General features: G+C 44.6%; 1 protein-coding gene across 1 annotated transcript in view; it reads left to right on the top strand.

Annotated features, from left to right (window-relative positions):
- LOC144103872 (protein CIP2A homolog) overlaps positions 1 to 13,966 on the top strand; it is a 54,564-nt gene extending 40,598 nt beyond the window's left edge. Inside the window, exons 16-21 of the mRNA XM_077636581.1 lie at positions 1,509 to 1,580; positions 2,466 to 2,590; positions 8,025 to 8,138; positions 10,643 to 10,725; positions 12,179 to 12,318; positions 13,541 to 13,966. Of these exons, the coding sequence (XP_077492707.1) occupies positions 1,509 to 1,580; positions 2,466 to 2,590; positions 8,025 to 8,138; positions 10,643 to 10,725; positions 12,179 to 12,318; positions 13,541 to 13,684 (678 nt within the window). The 3' untranslated portion in view covers positions 13,685 to 13,966. The remainder of the gene's footprint in view (positions 1 to 1,508; positions 1,581 to 2,465; positions 2,591 to 8,024; positions 8,139 to 10,642; positions 10,726 to 12,178; positions 12,319 to 13,540) is intronic.
- The last annotated feature ends 6,212 nt before the right edge of the window (positions 13,967 to 20,178 follow it).

Here is a 20,178-nt window from a genome sequence, read left to right on the forward strand (position 1 = left end):
GTATCCACAGGGTGCGTGGCACAATTGTAAAGAAAGAGAAGAATTTTACGGTTGTCGGCACGCATGCGGGCATCCAGAAGGGTGAGGAACTCTGTGGAAGAGGCTCCGGTCATCTATGCCTTCCTATTCGCTTTGTAAACAACAGGATGGCGCAGGTCATGCGAGAAGCAACGTGGCTTTCAGAACTTGCCAATGACAGTAGACTTAAGCTTCTCAGTGCTATCAGCATTGCAGCACAACAATATGGTGACTCTTTCTTTGCTTTTTTTTCCTCCTTGACACGTCTCACCTTTCATGCTGAGACTTTTCTCGGGCTCAAGGTTGATGAACAATCCAGCTTCGTCTGTGTTGAACACGTCCCTTGGCTGGTACTGAGAAATCACTGCCGGCAGAGTCGAAAGCCAGTTGGAGACCTGGTCTTGGTCAGCAGCAGACTTCCCTTCGCCGGAAATGATCTTATATGACAGGCCATGCAGTGTTTTGAAACAAACATACAAAGCACGCGTTGCCACCTCTTCAGTCCGACCGTGCCTGGGGTTTCGCTTGATGTGATAATTTCAGTAGCTCTGCCCATCCGCTGCAAAGGACTGGGTCTGATTTCATCATCATCATTGAAGCGATGTCGTTCTTACACGTATCTAGCAAAGGTCATGTCCAACATCGAAAATTGGCCACGAGCACTAGGAGAGTAACGACCACTGCAGCTACTGTCGCATCCCGCTAGGACACTTTTGCTGCCTCCTGGCGCGAAAATCGAAACCGCGCGAGATTTACAGATGTCTCCGCGATCGTATTATCCAAACCCACGTAAAAATATGATCGTATTAGCCGTACAAAAATGCATTACCTCTATAGGGCATCGGCCGGGAACGGAAAAAATACGTATTATGCCGGAAAACATATTTAGCGAATCGTATCAACGAGATTTCACTGTGATCAAAAACACTGACACAACATTGAGGTCAGCCAGTAGGGGATAAGACAAACGGAATGGATATGATTGCCTGAAATTGCGGCGCTCGGCTTGATGTGTGCATCCTACAGCCGCTTGATGACATCACCCTATTTTTCTTGCCATCGCTGGTATTTTTTGTACCAGGGTACACACACTAAAACATGCTGTCGGCTTTTCTCATAATGGGGCTAGTAAGGCTCTTGCCTTATAATAAAACATGGCGGGGCTGTGCCCTGCTGCACCCATGTCACTTGGACACGTCCAGTGAGAAGGCTCGCCCAGATTGCCCACTGACGTCATTAGGGAAGGGGTGGCTAGTCAGATGAGGGCAACGGTATTGAAAAATTGTTTGTAAATTAAAGGGTTCGCGCATAGCTTTTAAATTTGACTGAAACACTCATCAAGACCACATCAGCAAATCTGTCGCTCTAAAAATCGGACCATCAAAATGTTTTCAGGGTCCCTTTAAAAAGAATTAGTTTTAAATGGCAGTGCAAGTGGAAGAAAGGGGGCCTGCTTCAGATAATGCATTTTGTTTCTCCAATGCTTTCAGGTCGAAGAGCTCCGCAGCCTACTTAGAGCGTCTGAACGGCGCATCGAGAACTCTCAGGAGAAGATGGACGAGGCAAGTCTGTGATTCTGTCCTCGGTGCTGGAACACTTTGGGCTGTTGCCTTATATTTGGCCTGGTTGCAGGGTTGTAGGACTGTGTACTGTTTCACTCGAATGTCAGTCAAACCTTGCTATAGGGAACAACTAAGAAAATCATAGGGAATTAAGCTGGGCTAGTTGTTTATGTTGTTTAGATACAGAGGACATAGTAGTAGCTCTGAATAACAGGGACGAAAGGAGAGGAAACAACACAAGCGCTAGACATCAGCTGACTTTTATTTTGAGAAAAAAATGCATTTATATAGGCAGCAATCACTTGCTAAAAAGTGTCAACAAGCAAACCGCATGTACGGCGTCACCTCCCGATACTAGAGCTTCAATTCTGTAGCAGAAAGGTGAATGGTTGATTTACTCACACGAATGCCTTTCTACACGCACAAGAAAGGCTTCCAGTTGTTTATTCACTCCTTCTGGTCCATGGAATGCGATGTACAGTGAAGCTGTACAGTGTACATCACATTCCTGACTTAATTCTTGAGTAGTACTAGCTGCATATTGTGTCAGCTCGTGTGGGACCAGTAACACATTTTCATTGTTGACTGCTGATATAAATACAAGTTTGAATATAGTTTCTGAAAAATTGCCTGTGTCGGTGTTGCAACACAGCTTTTCAACTACTTTTCAACCAGGACTTCAAGCGTAACAGAATCTTCACCAGCTTCTCAGCAGCTGCTGGATGTGTGAAAATGGCACTCTAAACTCTTGGAAACAAAAGAGTTTAGAAAAGAGGCTCTAATTTTTTTTTTTTTCATATTGAGATGTTATCATTCAGCTGTTTTGTGGTCAGGCTGGCTGTGGCTTTTGCACTGAATGCCTAGCTCTTCTTCATCTTTTTCCAGGTGGAGAAGCGCAACGAAGAGACGGTGCAGAGCTTGAAGGCGTCGCGGACAAAGGTCAAGGCCTTGAAGGCGCATGTGGAGGAGTTGGAGCAGAGGAACAACGACCTCGATGTCAAAGCAAAGAGGTGACGTCTCGCCATACCTCTGCACCATGATAGGTGGCTCACTCATGTCCACTTGCACTCACATCCATTAACTCTCACACTCATGTCCACTCACAATCACACATCCACTCGCTTGCATTCACACATGCACTCACTCACATCCACATTCACTCACTGTGAAGTTTGCAGTTCATATTTTTGTATGGACAGCCTCCTTCAACAAATTTTCTTATTTACTGCCATGGCTGAAAATGCTTGTGGCTCACCTAGCATGCATGGGTGCGGTGATGAGCCACCCGAGGGCTTTGTTGGGCTCTTTGGCCAGTTTTCACTTTCGCTACTTGAAGGAAGTGGTCGCTTATCACACATCTTCCTTGGCCCAAACCAGTGTTACACATGTGTGCTCCCGCGCTTGCTGCTAAGGCGATGAGTGCCTGTTGAGCATCAGCTAACATGCTTAGATAGTCTTGACAATCATTTCGGATGGTGTCTAAGTATCAATGAGTTTGCCTTGACAGTGACATACCTTGAGTCTGCATGAACACATTGGACTCGCGTAGTGCCTAAGAATACCTTTCGCAGCATGGAAAATTGAGTGCTTTAGAAAAGATCAGGTATGTTCCTCACGGAAAGCAAAATGGCTGGAATGGGCCACAAATACAGATTTGCCCCGTGGAGCAAAGGGTAGTGGCCATTATCAGTTCCTTTACAACTTCTTGTGCTTACTTCAGGGCATAGTTAAGAGCAGGGATGGCTTCATCTAGCAGAGCAGGTATGCATGACTGATCTGTGGAGGCACGTGCAGGGTCTGCGCTTTACGTACCTAATTCCTGTCTGAAGGAGAAACCAGTGCAGTTTTGCGCTTGAGGCCGGTGTGTGGCGACCCCATGTGCATCAGCGTAGAAATAGGAGGTGTTAACACTGCACCTAAGTACCGTATTTACTTACCTAATGAACCCACTCACATAATGACCCCGCACTTTTGTAGCTGAGAATTTGTTTTTTTTTTTAAGCTTTACCTTTTCTTACTATGTTCGTAACTTTCATGTCGTCCGTAAAGCAGACCTTGGCAGTGTGCCAATGACATCACAGCGCATTTATCTTTTGAGGAGAGCTCGTGCACGGGTTGTGCTCTCGGCGAACTTGGCAGGGCGCCAAGCTACTGTGCACCCTTGACAGGAGTGCCAGCGGTTTGCTCGGTGCGCTGTTGCACGCCTGGCTGCACCAGTGTGTGCTGAGAAACCCAACGAGTGCTCGATCAGCGGAGAAGCAAAGCTTTCGAAGCGAACAATCCTAAACACCAGTGGCACAAACACGGCTGACCGCATGCTTTTGTTGATCATGGATGGATGGACGGACTAACGGGCAGGCAGGCAAGCAGGCAAACATAAACATATATGAAATTTTGACTCTCGCAAAAATAATTTGTGGAAATATTTTTCTCCACATAATGAATACTCCCCCCAAATCGATGTCAACTTTTTTAGAAAAAAGTGGACTATTACACAAATAAATACATGCGATTTTGTCCAGCAGTCCATCCCACCATTGGTCATGGAAATGTTTGTTGTGGAAGAACGCATACAGTCGAAACCCGTTTCAACGAAATTCACGGCACCTGCGAAAAATTTCATTGTCGTAAAATCGGACCAGAACATTGACAGATTGGACCAGACTGTTCACGAACAGCCATTTTGTCAGTTTTGGCCTTTCGCTGTTTCGAAATGGGCTTCATGGGGATTTCCTTGGTACTCCAAAAATCTCAATCGCGTAATAAATGCTCCCGCTACATTTGCTATCAAAACTAATTTTTTTGTACGCGTTTTAAAAGTGCCCTTGCTTTCGTTGTGTGAGAGCCTGTACTTAGACGTGCTGCCTGGACGCATTTCAGCGTAGACTACACGCGCGTGCGCCCACGTCACTGCGCGTTAAGTGAACGTCACGTGCACCTCTAAATTAATCCTTTACACGACGTACCAGAAGTGTAGTTACTCTGGTTCATCAAAGACGTTTTACGTTTTGCGACACGTGGTAGGAACATACCGGCGGAGTGGCGCTCTGTTGAGACATCCGCCAACAACCACCGACACTCGCAGTGGATGCAGTCGGTTAGTGCCAGAGTGCACGAGACAGGGAAAAAAATGTTATCACAATGCTCACCTGCAGCGCAAAAGCTAGACTAGAGTGCTCCCTAGCCGGCGTCAGGCTTCTTGCAACGATGTGCCGCCCAATGGCGTACTGGGCGACAGCGGATCATTGCGCGCCACTTGCTCGGTGTAGCTACGCCTAACGTGTTCCGCAACGAAGCCTCGAAAAAAGTGCTCTGGGACTAGCCACCGGTTATCATATAAAGTTTAAATTCTTCACCGATTTCCTTTAACACGATTGCTTCACACTGAAATGAATGCTGTAGAACTCAATTCTTTTATGCCTTCATCAGCAAAGTGAGTGAAAAAGCCGAAAGCTACCATTCACCAATGAATCGCGGTTCGCAAGCGTGGAGCTCAGGCCATCAGTAAAACCATCACAGGCGGTAGTGTGCTGCATCGCATCTTTATGCACACATGACTGCACATTAATTCAGAATTTCCAGAGAGTGCCAGCTATGCTGTTGCACGTGTAAACGGTCTTCGGCATCAGTTTTTGGTGAAGCCTAACGGGATACAGGCACATATGGACACACAATAAAAAATTTGGCTGCTTACTCAGAAAAATTTCGTTGAAGCGGACCCTCGCTCCGAAAATTGTTTGTTGTGGGGGAAAATAATTGCAGTGCTGACGGAGAATCTGAAATACTTCATTGTGGCGGAAATTTCGCTGTTGCGACATTCGTTTTAGTGGGGCTTGACTGTATGCAGCCAACTTGTCATTTCGCAATGCATGCCCTTCGGAAATGGTGGCAAAAAGGCTATGTGCTTTTCCAGGAGGTGCAGGAGAGGCTTGTGCTGGAGAGGCTTTTAGAGAAAATTGTAGTATCCTGTTAAAAGGATTCCTAATGCTTTCCAGACATCAGTGCGGAAAGAATTGTTGAAATCAGAGTGCACAAACTAAAGTTTTTCCACTTAAGATAATAAAAATACAAAGATCGATCAAAATCACATTTCATTTTCCCAGTGCCATAGATTGGGTGCCACAAATCAAAACTATGCTTTGCACACAGGCAGCGGAAGCTTGCATGCAGTTGTTGACTTGCCAGGCCAGCGCAAATTGCTGACATATTGCAGACAGGGGAGATGCGACCTGAAAGTTGGGACCATAATAGGGAAAGCTCCTGTATGCCGCCTCCCCTTCGCCACTCTCACTGCTAGCCCCTTCTCTCCTAGTCTCACTTTTTATCTATGGTGTCCATTGGATGGTTTTTTTCTTCTGTGCCTTCTTGGTATTGGCAGTTTGAACAGCTGCACTCACTTCCCCAATACTTTCAAGTAGGGGTGTCGGAATATTGGAATTTTCTAATACAAATATCATGAAAAAATGGCATCGATTATCTTTTCAGTACGAAAAAATATTTCAGAAATGAAACAAGCAAATGCTGTTGCCCATTTTTTTTTTCAAGATAGTGAATGGTCTTTGTAAATGAAATAAACAAAACTAGACTTACTGAGCACCATATAAAAAAATATGATTTGCAGAGAAACATATATTTCCTCGTTAGACAGTATATCAGTATCCGACCTTTAATGTGGTCATGCAAAATGAAATCCATAAAGAGACAATACTGGCATAAAAATAACATGATGGTTAGTAAAACCTAATTAATACGGAGTTCAAGGAAGCGGAAACAAAATGCTCGAATTATCCGAAGGGCAATCTTAAAAAATGCCTCTCGCCCCGCGGACAAATAAAAAATGGCTGAAAATGTGAAAATACGGCATAGCCTCATGAGGACGCTCCTTCGCACAAATACGGAGAGCTTGTAATATATGTGCAGTGTTGGCATGCTGGAAGAACAATGCAGACATAAGCATGTGGAATGCACATATATAGGTGTCGCGGAACGGCGAGGCTGCTAAAAGAAAAGTTACCACTGATGTGTCTGCTAGTCAATGTCGGAAAGCAGCTTGCAGCTGGGTTGGGACGACTAGCAAAAGCACTGACAGCTGCTGTTGCCTCAGGCTAGCGGCGATGCTCAGAAACCGAAACTATGCAGCCAACAAAGAACATAACTAAAGGACAAATAAACAGTGTTTCGCACCAATATGATAGGCAGTGGCTCATGCAAGTGCTGATAACCAAGACATTTTGATATCTTACTCTCACAGTGGACATCTAAAGCTCAATGAAGACAGATTCAAGGGAGCTACTACCTGTTTTCGTATATCAGAATGTTAACCTTTTGTAGCGATAGCTACGTTACGTTAGCATTTCGAGCCTTCAGCGTGGCGGCAACGCCAAGCTGTCAGGTGGTCGGTCACGGGGTGCGGAGCATCTGCCGGCCCGGAGAAATGGAGCGGCGAAAGAGTGACTTTGCAATTCAACTCGGCAAGTTCCACTTGGTCAGCTGTAGCTATTGCGTCACTCCAGGTTTAATTAGAGCTAAACCACAGTCAATTTTTGACCACCTGTGGCAAATTCGTGCTTTTCTTCTTCAGTATCCATTGATTATCATGAAATGGGTTTCACTAAATCAAGCTTTTGCTTGAGACTTGATGAATACAACATTTTGAAGTCATCAAAAGCACATCATACGCAGCTTGTTTTATGGGCCAACTCATCATTGCGAATTGATTTAAGGCTATTGCTATGAAAAGGCTTTTTCATTGCTGCCCAAACCTGTACATGTGGTCTGCTGAGTCTGATCTCATCCTGGACCCATGCCATTGTATAGTTTTTTCTCTTTCCTTGGTACCTGATCTGTTGTTCTAGTAGGCCACTGGTTACCTCCGTGTCGCCTGCCTTACGGAAGTAAAACAATTGGCTTTCGAAAGAGGGCTAGATTAGGCCGATGATCAAGTATTGCTGTAGACCACTTACTGTACAGTGTCAAACACATACGCACACAGAAAAGAAACAGTCTCTGACTTAAACTAAGTCTCTGAAGGTTGTGCTGTTTTGGCTTGGTAATTCCTTGCTCTAAGAATAAAATTAACTATAGCCATTTTTATATCTGGAAGTATGTTTCTATTTTCACATTGCAGTGTTGGAATATAACAGCTGTTCATAAATATGGCATTTCACAATTGGTGTTGAAATTACTAGCATTCCTGGTACTGTAGGTCAGCATTTCTTCTTAATTCATACCGCTCATTCTTGTCTTTGTACAGGACCAGTTATTTTTCTCAACTTGGGTTCTCGCACTCTCCTCATTTTGCCCCAAGCTTTGTCAATAGCCTTCATTGTCAAATGCAATACGGTATAAGTATCAGATATATATATATATATCTATTGCATTTTTCTTGCTCTTCATGCACTGAATACACAAATGTTTACTGGATCTCTGCTGTTCTCCCCCCAGGCTGGAAGTGGCCCTCAAGAGCCTGGAGTCTGCGCAGCAGGAGATCAGGTCTCAGACCGAGATGATTGCCATGCTCCAGAAGCACGGAGAGTCGATGAAGCTCAAGCTTGAAGGGTATGGCCATCATTTATTATTTTAGTGCGGAAGCACTTCTAGCATCACTCCCCGGGTTTCAGTGGTGTCCCTCTCTGTGTGATGCCTCTGAGTAGCAAGGGTAAGTGGCTCACTGGGCCAGTGGACACCTCAGTCACCCTGTAAGTAGGGGGTGGCATTCATCTACAAATTAAGGCAGTTATACGCCTTTACTTTTCTTAAATGCAATGGAAGGTTTAGACCCCCTTGATTCTGAGGAAAGGGAAGGTGCATAACTGGCTCCCTGATTCAGTGGACACCTCAACCACACTGAGTAGAGCCGCAGTGGCTCAGTGATTGGTTATGGTGCTTGGCTGCTGACACTTGATGGAGGCGAAATTCTAGAGGCCCATGTACTGTGAGATGGCAGTGCACATAAGAGAACGCCAGGTGGTGGAAATTTTCCCAGCCCTTCACTACAGTGTCCCTCATAGCCTGAGTCACTTTGGGATGTTAAACCCCCATAAACCAAACTAACACTGTGGGTAGGTGGTGCCTTCCATCTATAAATTGAGGCAGTTGTATGCCTTTCCTTAAATCCAGGGAAATATTTAGACTTCTTGATTCGAGGAAAGGAAAGGTGCATAACTGGCTCCTTGGGTCAGTGCACACCTCAGTCATGTGCTGCTGAGGTGGCTCAGTGGTTATGGTGCTCAGCTGCGTACCTGAAAGGCCAGGCTTCAGGCAAGGATTCGATTGGGGCTGCTCCAATTTCGTTGGAGGCGAAATTCCTATTGTGTGATGTCAGTGCAGCTAAAAAGTCCCAGGTGGTCAAAGGTGGCTCCAGAGCCCTTCAACTACAGCCTCACTCATAGCCTAAGTCTAGCCTAAGGTGCTTTGGGACGTTAAACCGCCATAAACCAAATGTCAATCATGCTGTGAGTAGTGCCTTCCAGCTACAAATTGAAGCAGTTATACGCCTTTGCTTTTCTCAAATCCAGATGAAGGCTTCGACTTCTTTGATTCTGAGGAAAGGAAAGGTGCATAAGTCTCCCTGGGTCTGTGGACACCTCAATCAAGCTATGAGTAGTGCCTTCCACCTACAAATTCAGGCAGTTATAGGCCTTTCTTTTTCTCAAATTCAGCAGAAGGTTTAGACTTCTTTGATTCTGAGGAAAGGAAAGGCGCATAACAGTCTCCATGGGTCAGTGGACATCTTAGTCAAGCTTTGGGTAGTGCCTTCCACCCACAAATTCAGACAGTTATACCTCTTTCCTTTTCTCAAATCAAGCCAAAGGTTTAGACTCCCTTGATTCTGAGGAAAGGGAAAATGCATAACTGGCTCCCTTGGTCAGTGGGCATCTCAATCAGGGTGGTGCTTTTGCGCAATATTTCGTGCTTGGCAATGCTAAACCACCAGCCATTTTTTTATGCCTTGATGGCTTTCAAAAAAGGCGATGTCAGCTAGGACTAACTGCTAGCTGCCCTAATCATAACTCCTTGAAAAAGTGGCAGGTTCCTGCATAAGCCAGTCATTTTTCAGCGCTCAGTCAAATTTTATGATGGACACGTGGTACACCATGACTGCACCTTATTGTGTGTAATGTGGGCTCTTAACTGAGTGCAATTTAGGTAATATTTCTTTAGTTAACCTCTGGATGTGTCATTGTCTTTGAGTTCGTTCCATTTTGTGCTGCGTGATCTTCTTGTAGACTCACTTTCTTTGATGTGCTTATTGTCAATGCATCAATGTTTCCCTCACTTAAGTAATGCTCCATAGTGGGTCTTTAAGGGTATTATAAATAAAAATAATTATGGGGGCTTGTTCCTTCCTTGGTATAGAAAAACAAATAAAATGAAATAAAATAAAGCTCATTCCGAACACGTATTTCTTGTGTTAGGCGTATCATCTACTTCAAGGAGGGTCCTTAGTGTTTCTAATCTCAAGGAGCATAACAGTTTTCAGCAGTGTGTGAAGAGTCCTGCATGTCCTGGCTTTCATCTCGTCCAGCCTGACGTACATGAAAAGAGGGGTTGCAGAGACATAATAATCATAATCGCTGGCATGTCTCCTTGCTAAGTTTTCATATTTAGTTAATAATGACTGTCTGTATAGTGAAGCTCTGCTTTGAGCAGTTGCACTAAAAGTCCCAAAATAAAAAGTGGGCAGAAAGAAACACAAGGTTTGGTGCATCCTCAGGTTTATGGTTCTCGGGGAATCCAGAAAGTGCTCCAAGCAACCCAAGGGGTTCCTTCCACTGATCCCAGTGTTAGAACCCCAGGCAAAGTCCAGGAGAGCTTCACAGTACTATATCGTATAAACTCGTGTAAGGGCTGCACTTTTTTTTTCAAATTCGGGTGTGAATTTCGAAGGTGCAGTCCACACACAAATTAAAAAAAAAACTCGTAACAGCATTTTTTCTCAGTTATCTAGTCGAAAACAGTGGGTGCGGCCCTTGCACGAGATTACATGATATATTGAATTTCAACAAATATAGCTATGGCAGCCACACTAATCTCGCTTTTCTTGTCTCGCCGCTGATCAGAATGACCAAGACGAATGAAGAGCTCGAGTTGGCCAACCAGAACCAGGAGAAGGTGCTCAAGGAACATGAGGCCAAGATGAAGGGTCAGTGAGAGTATCAAGGCAGTGCTTATCTCACCTGACTAGCTACTTAGACCTCTCCCGTCCCCTACCTGTGTGCTTCAAAACGTATGAGCCTTGTGATATGAATGTCTGTGCATAAGACTTTCCAGGTTTTTTGTGCGTTGCACAAAAGTTGTGTTACCTTGCTCTATGTAACACATATTCTCCGTCCGCAGCTGTACATACTGGAGAACAACATGGTTAGGCCCAGGCATGAGATGGCAGGTGGCAAGCTTTGCCGCACCGCACATGTGGCCATTTGTGATGGAGCAAGTGTTAATACAATAGTTCGCGTCTTTATCTAGCACATACCAAAGCACCAAGTGGTGAACAAACATTCGCGCTTCATGCATCCGTCGACATTGCCCTGTAAGCGTCGACGTGTACAGTTATAGACAATGTTTTGAAAACGGTGGTTCCCCTTGTTCTGGGGACAATTTTTCATGTGGCAGTGCTCTGTGGGGAAGCCAGTCTAATTGGCCATCACAGTTTCTAGAATCGCCGCAAGCTCCTTTAAAATGGCGCCAAAACTTAGTCTCCCTGTTCTTTAGTTTGGGTTGCGTGAGTTGCCGCATCTTTAGAACTGCGCTGTTCTTGCGTATGTTTTTGGCCAGATTTCAGGTCGCAAATTTCAGCTGTGTGGAATTATTTCGTAATTTTTTGTTTGTTTTCTGTAACAAGATGTGATTGTATAGTGTATTATCATGTATATTAAAATCTCTGTGTGGGCAAAATGCAAGAGCATCATCACGCTGCTCGTAGTAGTTTTTTGTTCTTGTCCCAGCATTTCTTTGTAGTGTGTTGAAGAATTCTGAATAAACCATGATGATCCTCTGAATAGACGACCTGCAATGGCGGTTCAGTGGCTATGGTGTTTGGCGGCAGAGTTTAAACTTATGCCTGTGTACTGAGATTTCAGTGCAGTATAAAGACAGGCAGGTGGACAAAATTAATTTGAAGTCTCTTTGTCCACAGTGTTTCATTGGTGGTGAAAACATCTTATTTAAACATCAGTTAAACATTATTTTTACCAACTGACTCTCTGGGTAGTCCTCACAGAAGAAGGGAGCATTCTACCAGAAAATGCGCCCATCAGCTTGCCAGTAAAATACTGCACAAAATGGATACCACCCTAATGTTTCTATGAAGAGGGCAGGGAATGGTGAGCTGTGTTCATGGCTGAAGGTGTATGTAGTAGCTCCTGGTCTTTGTTGATTTTTTCCTGGCATAAACCTTTACAGTTTTGTGTTCTGGAAGGAATATTATTTTCGATCATTATCAATACATCTTGCCCCTCCTATCACCTCTTCGGTTTCATTATTTGCTCTGGTGGTTTTCTTGCCTTGCCCTTATTATCTTTTGCTCCTTTCTGCAACATTTTTCTTTTTTTAATCTGTTTTCCTTATTTTGTTGTATCGGTGCCTGACCTCTTCAGACCAAGCCAAGTGCATACACAAGCTCCAGGGCAGCCTGGATGAGAAGGCGGCACTCGTCAAGTCTCTCAAGGCTGAGAAGAAGAGCATGCAGGCGGATATCAACTCGCTTCAGAAGGACAAGGCAGAACTCGAACAGCAGGTGAGGAAAGGAGAGCGGGAGCATGCTAGAGGATGGTCGTAATAGGGAGGAGGTTCCCTTGGGAGGCTGCATTTCACGAAAAGAGGGAGTCTGTGTGAACCTTCAGAATATGCGAAGGCACCAAGTTCCAAGCCATGTATTTGCCCGCTAATGTAGTAACTGATTTTTCTCCACTTGTTGATGACAGCCATTGTACTGAAATTTACTGGTGTGTTTACAAAATTGGAGGGGACACTTAAACTCCACCTTAGAGGTATGATGCAATAGCATAATGGGTTAATTCCTATATATGCAGAAGGTCATTTTCTATTTTACATTCATAGATCCCTGTGAGTCCTGGTGCAGTGGTCGCAAGGTCACGTGACCTAGGTGGCTCACCTGCCTCATGGGTTGCAACGTAGGCGCCAGATTTTCTGGAGAATGGGGCCTTTAATGCTTTCGCATTAAAATGTGAATAAGGCCTCACCTACTCTCGACATCCGTATTTCAAAAGCAGTGACTCAAAAACTTGACTGTTGCAAGACAGTGGCCCACCACATGTGATGGGTGAAATAGAAGACGTTTGAATGGCCACAGCATTTGTCTCATTACTGTTATGTGCATGTGTGTAGTTTGAACTTAATTTCTGGTTTTAATTGTCTTTTAACCTGTCCTCTGTGGTTGCAATACTTTTACTTGCACTCTCCTAGACTGTGGCCAAGTTAGGCATTTTCTTGCTATACTTAAAACAGCCTGAGCTTTAAAATTATACCGTTTTCCACTTTTGAAGACTACCACTAACCTCCACCATATGAGCAGTCACCATGACCGTAGGTGGCACTCTTCATAAAATCGACTTCTCAGCCTTTTTCTCCTTCGAGGACTGGGTGAATTTGAATAGAGTTCCTATTGACTATCAGTTGAATGCTTGTTGCTCTTTTGACTCACAATGATGTCTCTATTGTGTGTTGTACACATAAAATGTCATTCACAAGCGAGGCTCTTCTGAGCTCGTGCACCCACAGGCAGTCTTCATGCACCTAGTAAACAGAATGTGTTCCAGATGCGACTCTATTTATTTTCCCCTTTGGATGACTTAGGTATATTGAAACAACATTAAGATTGAAGAAAGATCCACACACAACTATCCCTGTAAACTCGTACAGTCTGAGAATGTTGATGCACATGACGGTAGCGAAATTGCTAACCCTAAGCGAAACTGTCTTCTTTGGCATTTGTGCAGGTACAAGATCTGCAAGCACAGCTCCGTAAGAAGGAGGAAGCGTTGCAGATCAAGAGCAACCAAGCTGCAAAGATGAGCGCCGATCTGGACAAGCTGAAGAAGATGCAGGAGATGATTCAGAGCATCAGTGCCGGCCTCATGTGACACATCTCCCTTCTGTCATAATGTAACCTTAATGTGCATGCCGCCTTCGGGCAACATTGTGTGACACAGGCCCTGGGGATTCGGCAGAATGAGTAATTTACTAACATAAGACTAAAAGGTATCATCAGCCAATCGTGTCTTCCTTTCTCGTATTTATTGTGTTTGATGTAATTAGTCTTCAATCCTTTATCTGCTGGACATGCTAGTTCCCAGGACCTCGCAATTTTATGGATACCTGTACAATAAACGGAAGCTTTCTGTCCATTGTGGCAGTGTTGTTGGCACTGCATTTTATGTTCTTTGGTTTCTAGCAAATGAGCTTGAAACTAGCAGTGCAATTCAGTGTGCTTCAGAGCATGAACATGACAATCAAAATTGAGGGTAACTGAAAATTTGTTCAAATTCGTTCGAACGAGGGGGAGTGGAGACATACAAAATTTTAGTCGCATTTGTTTTCTTTGGGATGGTGCTTTTAACGTTAGTAAACATTGACTGCTACATGGAACTACACTACATGGAGCTACTGACCACGGCCACAACAGCCATGCAATATCTGAAAGAATCTAACCGATAGCCATCTTTTAACGGAGATACGCAGCGAAAAAGTCTCTGTAAAGGGCTCGCTAGTTTCCGCGCACGATTGTGGGTTCTCTGCTGCATGTAGAGGTGCATTGTTTGGCTCAGGTGTTCATAACTGCAGAATATATTGGTTGGGTGAGTTTATGCACTCTCCTCAAAAGGTGTTTCAAGACCCCTTTAATTTCAAGCCTTTCCAAGTAACATGCCTCGACTGTGCGCGACAAGGAAACAGCAGCAATAGTCACCCCCCCTGCTTTAGTGACTGAGCACGTGTCAACATTGGACCAGGCATAGGCAGTACCAAAGATACAGGTATCTCAGACACACTATCGATACATTGGTGTATTGGTATTAGGTATCGCTTGCAAAAATGAAAGTATCAGAGTATTGTATGGAAAATAATTTTAGCGCATCGTGTACTTTAACGATACTCAATTCTAAAAAAAATGAGCCGCATATTTTGAGGCTGCTGTGAATCTTATTTTATGCTGGTGGTGTTCGCTCAGGCTGTAGCATGCTAAAAAAGGTAGTACAATAGGGAAAAGATGAGACCAGTGCCTTTGCTTAGCTAGTCTTTTTTCTTTCTACATGGAGAGACTAGGAGACAGGCTCACTGCTAGGGGCGAAAATAACCCCCTCACTCATATTTCAAGTTGCGGTGATTGCCAATAGAAATGGAAGACTTTCACTGTCATGCTCAGAAGCTTGCAGAACATTTCTTATGTATTTTATCGACTTGATAAATACCGTACTCTGCCATATGCTTGTGAGCAGGGCCATCAGCGCTGATACCGTTAAATGCGTTGGCTAGCACATTCCTTTCGTTTGGAGAAGCAAATCATCTCGCAGGGATGCGGCTGTTCAAAATAGGTCGAACAACGTATCCGCTGTAGTCTCCTACAAGCAACGACATATCATGGTAGTGTTCGGAAGCCGGTTCATGACTGCCACCTAACTTCACCAGTTGGTTGATAGGTGCCTGTGGAAAGAAGCCCCAAAGGGAAGAGGGGAGTGCGAACTCCATGACGGACACCCAGACTTGTGATGCTGCCAGGGCAAAGTTTCCGCAATTCCTTGTGATGATGTGACAGTGGTTTCCTATGTGGTATTCACATAGGGCAGCCTGTAGGAGGATGAGCGTGACGTTGCCAACTGCCAGAACTCCTTCCCCTGTGCCGCATTCTGCCAGAAGCCGAGAGGGACACCATGGTTACTAGAAGAGCCCCCGGCTAAAACTGGGCTTTCACTGCAGGAATCTGCAGAACTCGAACTCAGAACTTGCCAGATATGCGAAAATTTTTCAGCTAACTCCCCGCCAGATGGAAAGGGGAGAGAGCAGATCGTTTTTGCTGGCAGAGCAAATGGTCCCACCGCCACCAAAGCATTACTGCGCTACCTCTTGAAGGTGTGTCGCCTCCGAGGCGAAAAAACACTTTGTAACTAATTGAGAATACCTGTTGGACTCAATAGCTAGTCAGCCACATGGGACCCATGAATCCATTTGGGTTGCCCAAGTGGTTTTTCTATTTATTTCCAGATAGGCAGTCCAATTGGACATCTCAGTTGGAAGCCGTTGACTTCCTTGTCTAGCTGGGATCTACGTATTGCTGTCTGCAAACAGAGCAGCTAATTCGGGTTTTTAAAAAATATCAGCTTTATTTGCTGGACAGTTTTCATCATTTCCACCATCGTTACGAAATTCAACTTCACTTAACGGACAAGCGCCAGCCTCCCAGAATGGTCCGATGAATGAAAAAAGTGCTTTCAGTGGGCATTTATTGAATACTTTGGTGTCGTGGCACCTCTTCAGGCTTGTAGTGTTCCCATGGTTTGTGTCATGCATGCTTGCCTTAAGGCCCATGTCGAGCTGCTACTTGAATTGGAAGCAAACAGTCAATCCGTTTATAGGCGTTCCAAATGCAACGTACCATCTTTTCCAAATGGAGCGTCCAATTGGTTCCAAATGTCCAAAGGAAATATTTTCAGTTGGAAGCCTAGGGCTTGTCTTTCAATGGGCACACACATCCTAATTGGAGCTTCCAATAGGAAAGCCCAACTGAAACCAATATTTTTTTCGCCTGGGTTTTTGTCACGCGATGCGCGCTTGCCCTCACTGGTGTTGGGGGATCACCGCTTTAAGGAACAAGCAAATGCACACAAAGTATTTGTTACGCCAGCTGCAGACAATAACAGCATTCGGAGGATCGAGTGTCCGGGGGAATGTGGAGAGTGAAGACAGAAACCTTGGAAGTTCTGTCCTTGCACATGTGATGCATCTCCTGTTCTTTCGAGTGATTGGACTGAGAAGCACGCTTTACTGTAGGAAGCGACTCATTTGGCAAAGCGAGCCTACTGGAGCCATAAAGTTGTGTAGACCAAATAGCATGTTTTTCTTTATGGCACTAGCTGTAATGCAAAGGTTCCTGAGCAAAGCGTACTAGTCGTTGTTGTAGGTGTAGTTATTAAGTTCCTGGCCAGACTAGTCCTGGTGAGGGGAGCACCTCGCACGAGGTTGTGACAATGCCTTGCATAACCAAATCAACCACTGGATATGCATGGGACATCCAATGTGCATCCTCTTTTGGATATACGAATATTCATGCCAGATCCATCAGTGGATTTCCCATGTACCTCCAATGGGCATACAAACATATTTGTCTCTGAAAAAGATCCGGACCAGATATCCCCCAGCGGATCTAGTGCAGTCATCGGCAAGGAATTCATAAAGGAAACCTGCAGCCATATTCGGCAAGTATGGCATTATAGTATGAAAGCCTACATAATTTGATAAAGCAAGGCAAATCAGAAATGGTGGGAGTGCCTGTGTCAGCACCGATCGCTGATTATTCAGAAACATGAGTTCTCAGATATCGGTTAAGAATTGTTGACTGACATGTGTACCTTCTTTTGCATTATTCATGTTCTTGTGCATGCCAATATACCTGTTTTTCCTCCTCCCCCATCCCTCCATCCTCACCTAATGGGTAATAGTCAGCCACATCTGGAATTCACCACAGTTGCGCCCATCACCCCTGCTTTTGTGTCCCGTCCTTTCTTGCACTTCATCTTCTCAAGCTATGCAACAGTTCACCCACGTGTTAAACCTTATGAGAGATTTCGGTCGACTAAAACACTTAAAAGGTGGCAAGTTTTACAGCTAGAAACCAAATTGCCATCGATATATACACCGGCATCAGTGTTATGATCAAGCGGGTAATTGTCACCAGAGGACACTTCTTGCCGCGACCCTCACACCTTGGCTTTAACAATATGAAGACGTCCGGATAGCTGTTCGCTGCAGTATTGCAACTGCCTGTAGATGCGTCATAGTATTATATGTGTGACATGCGCTGCTTAGATTGACAAAAACAGAGTTAAAGAAGAACTAAAAACAACGCAGCGACGACGGACAAGAAAGAAGGACGCGCTGAATAATAACTGAAGTTTATTGGATAAAACACACGTATTAATACTCTCCAAAAACAACCAAGATGCGGTGCGCCTCTGCAACCACTTCTAATCGTGAGAATCAAGATACGTAATCTCAGTCATTAAGAAGCACCAAAGTTGTGCTTACACACGTGTCACCATTCACATGGATGTGATAGGCCTCACACAGTTTCCTTGTTAATTTGTTCCTATGCCTGCAAATAACTTTTGTCTCATGGAAAAGAGGTGTGCACATTTTATTGTCGGGCGAACCCGGGATATTATTCAGGGGGCAGTCTCTCTTATGTAACGCAAGGTTGGACAATGGGGGGGACCTTTTTTTTTGTAATCTCTCATTAGAATGAAGTCAGCAGGACTGCGGAAAAATTTTTTATAAGTGGTAATTCGATATAAGTGACCACCCGAGAAAATCTGAAGCAGTCAAGCTTTAATTGCGCCCAAACTGCGTGGAAGTCAAAATACAGTGTATTCAGTGAAGCAAAACTTTATTCAGGTACAAATAAAAGCAGTGAGCTTTGACTGTTTCAAGTTCTGACCGGACGCGTGCAACCACTGCTCTAATATGACCAAGCATTACACGAGGCCGCGGTCGCCGCCCATGCATTCAACCATCGGGGTATTTTGAATCGCGTAAGCAGTGGCTGCTTTTATGGGAAGTCATGGAAGACTACAAGAGTATCGTGCTGGAAAGCATCGCAAATAGCGTGGCTCGAGTCTGAGGTTGTGTTTGTTGTGCTCAAAAAACTATTAGCCGCTCATTGTGGGTACATAGCGCGATCGTGATAACTGAATGGTTTTGCAGTACGGGCTTTGCATGATTACTGGGCAATTTTTTTCCGAGGTGTGTAGCTGAGGTGTTTACAAAACTAGTTTTTCGGTGCGCAGTTGTCGACCATATATGTGCTAATTCTACGAGTGCCAGTGTTCGCGCAGTGTCGCATCTGCGCCGTTGACAAATGTCTAGGAACAAAATTAATTGACCCTACCATGCATTTAGACTTATTGTCTAGTCAGATGGCGTGAATCGAGCATGACCGGCTCGAGAAAATCTCCGGGGAAATACCATGGTCGTGTTGGCCTTGACTCGCTGCTGGCAGCGCTCGGATTTTTCATGTTTTCTGCAAGTTATCGGTTGATTTGCACTGTCAAAAGTACAACGAAGCTAGTGGCGGTGTTTTAATTTGATGCAAACCTATTCTGACGAGCAGGGAGCAAATTTCTAGACCGGCTTCCCCAGAGTAGTCTTCCCGATTTGTTAACGTAGCTCCTCACGTTGAACATAGCAAAGGGCATGCATGCAACCAGCAGTCACACGCATTGTTTACACTTGCAAGTGTGACCTGCGGGTCGCCTTCTTGTTTGAAGTGAAAACTGTCGGGAATGACTTGTTTGCGCACTTTCGAGAGTCTTTTGCTTTGGCCGATGTGAAACAAGTAGGCTTAGCGACGACTACGGCAGCCAGGGAGCGGCTCAGTCTGTGGCCTTGGCGCGTCCGCGGTCGGCGTCGTTGCCAAAAGCTCGGCTCGCTCACGACTAGCAAGTGTGAATGGGCTCATAATTAGACGGACACTTCTTTTGTGCTTTTTGGCACGTTTCAGTGCCAGAAGTGCTCTTTAGAGCGGTAAATTTTGACCAACAAGCGCACCCCATGGAATGCTACTGTGCAAGTCTGCCCGCAGTCTTACCTTAAAACTCGAAGAAGAAATCTGGGAATAAAATTTTTACATAACATTTTCTATTGCTGGTATAGACGGAACAAAATATTTGAAGCTGCCGTTCTATGTTTCGAAGTGAAGGGACGGCAGTTTAAAACTTTATGAATTTTTTTTTAAAGTTGACGTACTCCGCATTCATTTTTCCTGAGAACAGTTCGTGAATGGAATTCTTTGCTACCACATATTAATGTTGTACGAAATGAAGCCTTTTTTCAAGTGTTAAGGGCATGATTTCTTGTTCTGCAAAGGTGACAGTTTCCCGCCTGCTGTAATGCCTAGAGGCGATGAGGTACAAAATAATTAATATTAATAATAGCCTCGTATCTGCATAGAAATTCTACTGCTGTTTCCAGTAGCCTCCATTGAGGATGGCTTCGTTAGTCACGCTGTCGTGTGCACATTTGACGGCTCGAAAAGACGGCCCCTTAGTCGCTTCCAAGTGTTTTTGGTGACATACGAGATCAGTGGTGGTGCCTTTTGAAGAGTGCCCGCGCCGAAACCTCACCATGGCATTGAGATTGATATAGTGCTTGAGATATAATCCCTGTCTCTGGAGCCCAAACGGTTCTGTTTAAATTCTTCGAGGGCTCTCCGAGCTCCTGGTCAGTTTTAACCAAGCTACACCCAATATGGGGGGTTCTTTCTTGTTAAGAAAGAGCCTTAAGAGCCTTATTTGGAGGGCATGGTTGCGAGCGAAAATGTGGTTCTCATTCCCTTGAAACCAATAGCAGATTTCAATCTTAACAGTAC

Source organism: Amblyomma americanum, chromosome 9, assembly GCF_052857255.1.
Source record: "Amblyomma americanum isolate KBUSLIRL-KWMA chromosome 9, ASM5285725v1, whole genome shotgun sequence".
NCBI classification, from domain to species: Eukaryota; Metazoa; Arthropoda; class Arachnida; order Ixodida; family Ixodidae; genus Amblyomma; species Amblyomma americanum.